Below are 6,718 nucleotides of genomic sequence, written 5' to 3'. Positions count from 1 at the left end.
AACAAATCCCTGGTCATGAATTCACAGTTTCTGTTTGCTTCGGCCTTTAGTCAGCCTTGCAGAGCAGAGAAGTCCCTCCTACCACAGAAATTCCCGAGGTGAACAGGCCATGGAGTGGAGGTAGGAAGGGGACTCCTGGGGTTCCCCTGACAGAGCCTCGGGGGCAAGTTACTTACACATGGCTCACCTGGTCTGCACACTGCAGTACTGCCCAAAAGCAAGAAGAAGAAAAAGTAAAAATAAGGGTGACAGGTGGTTCTTCCTAGAGGCTGTCATGGCAACTAACTCACTTTGAACACCATTTGTCTTACAGAGATTTCTTTTTTAAACAAGTTTTTGGGGTGAGATGTACCTCAGTGGTAGAGCACTTGCCTAGCATGAGTGAAGCCTCTGATCAATCCCCAGTGCCACAAAAACGAAACAAACAAGCAAACAAACAAAAATCAGGCTTTCACAGACAAACCTAAGTGTATCAGGTCTCCCAGGTGGAGGCAGGTACCAGAAACCAAACAACAGCTGTTTACTCGCCCTGAATAAACCCAGCCAAATCCTCTCATAACCCAAGCACCAAGCCAAACACAAAATCATGCCAAGAGGCCCAGGGATGCAGCTCGCTGGTGGAGTGCTTGCCCACATGCACAAGGCCTAGGTTCCACTCCCAGCACCTTAGAAACAAAAACATGGGCCCATGGACAGTGTGCTTCTTACTCCAAAATACACTTTAGATTTCTAGACTTCCTCCTCACCTTGATTTTACCCACGGCTGGGGGAGGTCCTGTTAATAGAAACGCGCTTGGATGACTCCCCACATCGTTCCCCAGCACTTGCTGGCTATGCTTGGGCTTCATCCCTCCGATTTGTACAGCAAGGAGAGGTGGTTAAAGCCGCCCAAGGAAACCTGTGAAATCGAAGCTGGATCTGGGCCATGAAGGTCTGGTGACTAAGGTGATTAAATCATGTTGCTGCCAACCTTCCACTCACTAGATAAATAGCTCATGGCAGTAGTTTATAATTAAAGAACCCCACTGGGTAGATGTGGAGTGAGTGACGTTCTTCCTCTCTAGAAAGCTCTAAACAGTCTGCTGTCCACGGGGAGAGCAGGGGACAGAGAGAGTGTTCATCTTACACTCAGCTACAGGACTACCACCCGGCACGACGAATGAAGGAATGAACGCAGATTGATCAGCACAACAGACAGTACCTCTGCACATCTCAATTCTCTAGAGTACTTTTATGTCAATGCCAAAGTTATCCACCTGCCAGGCCACTGGGGAAAAGACAAATCTACCCCAAACAAACTCACAGGCTTCTCCACGGCGGAGCTGTACCTCACTGTCAGATTAGATCTCGGCACACTGCTCGACCTTAACTAAATGTGTGATGACTGCACTGAGGGAGGGAAAAAAGAGGAGCTGTAGGTATGAGGGTGAGGGGACCAGGGGAAAGGACTTCTGAGAATGGGCCAATTTGGACTACACTGTAAGGGGCAAGGACTCACTCCATCCCAGGGCCAGAGGACTCAGGAGCCTGCACACGGGAAAGAGAAGACGTCAGTGAGTCATACTGCTCTCAAAATATCTGTGTTAATTACAAAGCTGTTGGCTTTGAATGCTTGAAAATCATCCACAGATCAGTTTACCAAGCCACAAAGCAATTACCACTAGCACCTGTTTTTAATAAAGACACCAAGAAATAGTATCCGAAAATTGGTAGCTGGTATCGTAGCCCTAGCCCAGATCTAGAAGGAGCAAGTTCAGATTCTTCTCCGTGGATGCAGCTTCTTCCTCACATGGACAGCCCCCAACCTTTACACTGGTGGACACCTTAATGCTGGCCTTTGGCTTGGAGTGCTTCAATAAGAAAAGTGAGTTTCATGTGCTTTAGTATGTTAGACATCTTTCTGATATAATTTACAAGAGGCGCCAAAAGATCTAAGAACTAGAAGGCATCTGTTACTAGCACGGGAGATGGAAGATCAGTAAGCTGTGCTCATCAGAATGATACCCTCTTACACATGCACACGCACGTGCATGCATGCACACACACACACGCACGCACACACACACGCGACTTTGCAAACATCTCTCCTTTAATTAGTGCTGATTTGCCTATGGCACATGTTTTAATGAATCAGGACGCTCCAGTGTGAAAGCAGACTGCCATCTTCAGAGAGAATTCCTCAGACTTGTGCTAGGGCCTGGGCTTGGGTAGAGCAGGCCCTCATGGGAGATGCATGGGTCAAATGCAAAGTCACCGATGGGAAAGCTGAGGGAAGCTGGTAACTAGGGCTCAGGCTCCCGGCTCGACTCTGTCCTTGTCACTACATGACTTCTAGTTGCCCACACCTGTCCCGCTCTGACAGACTCTCTAGATTACCATGGCCAAGAACACACTTCTTATCACAGAGGGAAGGAAGAAGTGAAGCACTGGACCCAATGCCAGGGCTGAGACTCTGAGGTCCCACTTGCCCAGGCTTCTCCAGGGAAGATGGGCAGAGGGAAGGGAGGTGCTGGTACCTGGTGAGGCTCAGCGCTGTGATGCTGCCTGGATGTTAATGACTCACTGCGGCCATGGCAGTTTTCAGTCCCCGAACAAGGGCTAGCAGACCCAACTCCCTTGTGCATAAGCACACAGAACATCTGGAGATGGCCTGAACTCGGCCCAACCTGTCTCCTGTGTGGGACTTTCCCAGCCCCGTGGATGGTCAGCCCAATGATGCAGAGGCAGTGGGCAGACAGGCCCTGCTGGTCTCCATGGCTGGCTGGTTTCTGAGATGAGCTGGCTTGTTTCCGTGGACACGCACACTGCTGGATGAGATGTTGCTGGCTGAGAACTTTGGAAAACTTCCTCTGCTGAGACTGGGATGGGGTAGTGGGGTGGAAGAGAGAGGAGTTTCCTGGGGAGATTTTACAGATAATTCCTGATCTGGTAAGAGCCATGACTTAATGCTCCAACTTGGGGCTAATTTGCCAAATGAGGTAGTTCCATCCTGACCTCTCCAGGCAGGGTTGGTCTGGGAAGACAGAAGCCAAGCCTTCTTCCCAAGCCTGCTGGGGATGAAAAGGGGTCAAGAAATTCAGGTATGGGTTCCCAGAATGCAACTGGAAAAAACAGAAAGGGAGGGCTGCAAAGGATTCTGGGTGAGGGTGGAGAGCTGAATGGCATCTTCTTACACTATTCTGATGCTGGTTTGGACACAGACACCTCCCTCCCTGGGTCTTCCAAAGCCTTGGAGACAAGGTGGGCAGCTGGAGGACACCCCTTGGAGCATCCAGGAACATAGTCACTTCATGGGGTTCAGCAGGGACCACAAAGCTCCAGCCTCAGTTTGTTCTCAGAGCCACAAGCACAGCATGGGAGTTGGGGAGCTCAGAGACACAGGCAAGGTTGTCGTTTTGGTTGGGGAATACTGGGGAAACCGCAGCTGGGCTGTCCAGGTCGCCCACCCTTCTGGAACCACCAGCTTTTCCCCCTCTCCTCAGTGGACCAGGAGAGCAGGTGGGAGGGCAGCTCCACCCAGCGGGAGCCTCCACCCCCTCTCTGTGGGACCCCAGCCCCTCTCCTGGCAGGACCCCCGGGGCCGCCTAGACCTATCTAGATCTCCATGTCCACAGGGCGAATGTTGCCCGTTTTGTGCTCTCTGACCCATAGCTCCCTGTCTTTGGCTGGGTCCACTTTTCGAAGCAGCTGATCCACGGGCTCGACTGTCTGCAAGGGACAGAGAAGAGGGGACACTGTCAAAGGTGGCGGTTGAGCTGGGGCTGTTTCCTCTGAGCCATGCTGCTCTTGCCTGGGTGCTGTTCAGAGCAGACTTTCTAGAAGGGTTCATGGGAAGGGCGCATCTGAAGGACGGAAGGAGCAGAGGGCTGTGGGAGCCGGAGCCCAGAAGAGGTCGCCCCTGCCTTTCACCCTGTAGCCCCTAGGCCTGGGTGAAGGGCAGAATACTCCAAAGATGTGTGGCCTATGACGCCCTCCTCCGTGTGTCTCCTCTTCATATACCAGCAGAGGACAGGACACATGGAGTTTACCTTTATATATTTACGAAGTCGTATTTTTGTTTTGTTTTGTTTTTTGAGAAACTCATCAAGGGAGACAATAATGTCTTCAGCTACTTTAACTGTATCGAGTTTCTTCCTCCTCGGGTAACAGCCCAAGGGGGCATGTGACCCACATGCTAGGGATGGACCATGTGTTCACCCCGGGCAGTCTGATGAGTCCATCCCCAGGGGTCATTCACAAGTGGGCGCCTACTGCCCACTGCTGGGCAGATCCGTTGGCAGAGCCACTTAAACTGTCATCGCACAGTGCCAGGTGGCTGTCCCCTGGCCCCTTGCCCCCTGGGGTGAGGACTCACGCTTTGGTTGAACATGTCCGTCTCGTGCCGCAGCTGTGTGTACTGGCACAGATGCTGCCGGATCATCTCCACCCTCTCCACCTCCAGCCGCTCCAGCTCCTGCCAAGGAAGAAAGGACCAGCGACCTCTGAGCATCATCCCCAACCCAGGGACCTTCCCACTCAGTGGTCTCAGACCACCATATATCCAAAGCACAGGTCCCCATCTGATGACGTCAACTCTGTCTGACCCTCTGGGCTCCCAGGAAGCTGCACTCATCTCTGGGGTGATGGTGAGGTTACTACAGTGGCTATTCCTTTACTTCTCCGAAAGCTTCCTCTGCCAGGAATGGTGAGAAAAGCCTCAACAGATGTCACCTAATTGTCCTCACTGTAACTGTGAGAAAGAAGTTTTGTGAGTACCCCAATTTTCCAAGCTAGGGAACTAACACCTAGAGAGGGAATGTCACTTGCCCAGGGTGCTATGGAATTAAGGAGTGGGAAGTAAAGCAGGGTCTATCATGTTCTTAATCATGACTCCATATGAGCATAGCCCCAGTCCTAGTAACCCAACAGGGTGTGGCACTGGGCCTCTCAAACTCTTGGGTCTTTGTCTTTGAGCCTCTGCCAAGCAAGCTTCCTCCTCTGCCCACCATAGTGCTGAAGGACAGAGCAGCACAGACGGGGGAGGCAGAGGAGGCTGGAGGGGGAGCAGCTGTGTATCAAAGGGAAGAGTGGACAGTGCTTGTCCTTTGGTTTCTAGATAGTTCGTCTTCTTGTCTTCGGAGTTTAGGGGATTAGGTTATTATTCTGTGCATAACTAGGTCACTGCTCAGGTGATTAACCAGAAAGGGGGACAAAGCAGGGGGCTTAATTAGGGGATTAGGGAGGAAAACCGGGTCACTGGCCCTGGTGGAAGCTTCTAATCTGCCCTGGCGGGCTGACGCCTGGGGAAGGCGGCTGCCTGGTTCTGTGCCGGGTGGACAAGGGGCAGCTTTGGGCAGTGGGATGGCGGCAGGAGCAACACTGGCTCCTCTCCCACCCATGCAGGCCCTGAGCTGTGAGGAGCTGCTGCCCCTTTAAAGAGACTCTCAGTAGAACATCGTGAGCCCAATGCTTTGGTCAGATCCCTACCCCTTGCCCTGCACTGCTCCTGCAATCTCACTTGGACAGATGCTGGGGAGGATCCCCCCTCGGGACCTGTAGCTCTCCTGTGTGTATATGGGTGGGGTATCACTCTTTCTACTACTTGGCTGTTTCAGGGCACTGTCTGGCTGATTTTGACCCTCAGTGGTGAGCCCAAGGAGGGTAGAGCAGGACCTGGCCCTCTCCCAGGTTCATACAGCAGGAGGCACTACAGTCCCTGAATGCAGAGACTGCCCAGACTAAGGTCTTGACTCTAACTTTGGAGCAGATCTAACGACCACCCCTACGGACACCTCTTCTCCATCCATCTACGCCATCGCCACCCACCCAGGGCACCCTCGGTACTAGAACAGTCATGTCCTCTGGCCACATACCAATGTGGTGGTCACCATCTCTTCAAACCACTTGGACTGGGCCTGGTTGTAGAGGTCCACACAGCGCATGAGGTCATCTCCTGGAAAAGCCAAGAGCCGCCATCATTAACACGGCGTCTGCTCTGTTCTTCCCTTGCTGTGCTTCCCTTCCCCACCCTTGACAGCAGTCTGTCTTCACCTTCCCTCAGTTCCAGCAGCCACTGGGAAGTTAGGGGAGGAGAGGAAAGCAGGAGAGGAAAGGAAGGAAGGGGGCAACTCAACACCTCGGGAAACTAGTTTTAGAGCATCCATCTAAACTCAACCTCAGATATCAAGAACTCGAGATGGGTGCCTCATTAAGAATGTGTTTGTGCCCAAACCCAGGCCCTAGCACAGGTCTGAGAAATTCTTCTCTCTGAAGATGGCAGTCTGCTTTCACACTGGAGCGACCTGATTCATTAAAACATGTGCCACAGGCAAACGAGCACTAATTAAAGGAGAGATGTTTGCTAAGTCGTGTGTGGTGTGTTAAGAGCCTATCATTCTGAACCACAGTGTAATGTGCCTGGTGGGTATGGCTGATTCACTGTACAACAATAGAACAAAAACCTACCCTGGAGCGCTACACACCAACTTCAGAAGGGTGGTGACCTTGCGCAACAGAGAAAGGGAGTTGGGAGGGGAGATGAGCTCCTTCCACAGCATTTTATTCTGTAGCAAGAGATCTGAACAAATGTTACTACTAACTCTTGATGGCTACTCTATTACCTTCTATTAACCCCGTGTATGTCTGAAACCCTTTGGAGTCAGAATCAGAACAACCTGTAAAGTAACTGTAAACATTACTAAATGTGTCAGCACCTTGGAAACCTGCAGCAAACATAGTC

At 51.7% G+C, this 6,718-nt stretch overlaps 1 protein-coding gene across 5 annotated transcripts in view; it reads right to left on the bottom strand.

Moving 5' to 3' along the window:
- Positions 1 to 1,583: 1,583 nt before the first annotated feature.
- The window catches only part of Gas7 (growth arrest specific 7), a 117,756-nt gene continuing 112,621 nt past the window's right edge, over positions 1,584 to 6,718 (bottom strand). For all 5 annotated transcript variants that reach the window (XM_010614977.2, XM_010614978.3, XM_010614979.2 and 2 more), the window contains 3 exons: positions 5,853 to 5,932; positions 4,355 to 4,453; positions 1,584 to 3,708 (listed from right to left, as the gene is read on the bottom strand). In XM_010614977.2, the coding sequence (XP_010613279.1) occupies positions 3,595 to 3,708; positions 4,355 to 4,453; positions 5,853 to 5,932 (293 nt within the window). In that variant the 3' untranslated portion in view covers positions 1,584 to 3,594. The remainder of the gene's footprint in view (positions 3,709 to 4,354; positions 4,454 to 5,852; positions 5,933 to 6,718) is intronic.

Source organism: Fukomys damarensis, unplaced genomic scaffold, assembly GCF_012274545.1.
Source record: "Fukomys damarensis isolate Sample0158 unplaced genomic scaffold, DMR_v1.0_HiC HiC_scaffold_13, whole genome shotgun sequence".
Lineage (NCBI taxonomy): Eukaryota > Metazoa > Chordata > Mammalia > Rodentia > Bathyergidae > Fukomys > Fukomys damarensis.
This window is presented reverse-complemented; position numbering and strand designations above follow the sequence as displayed.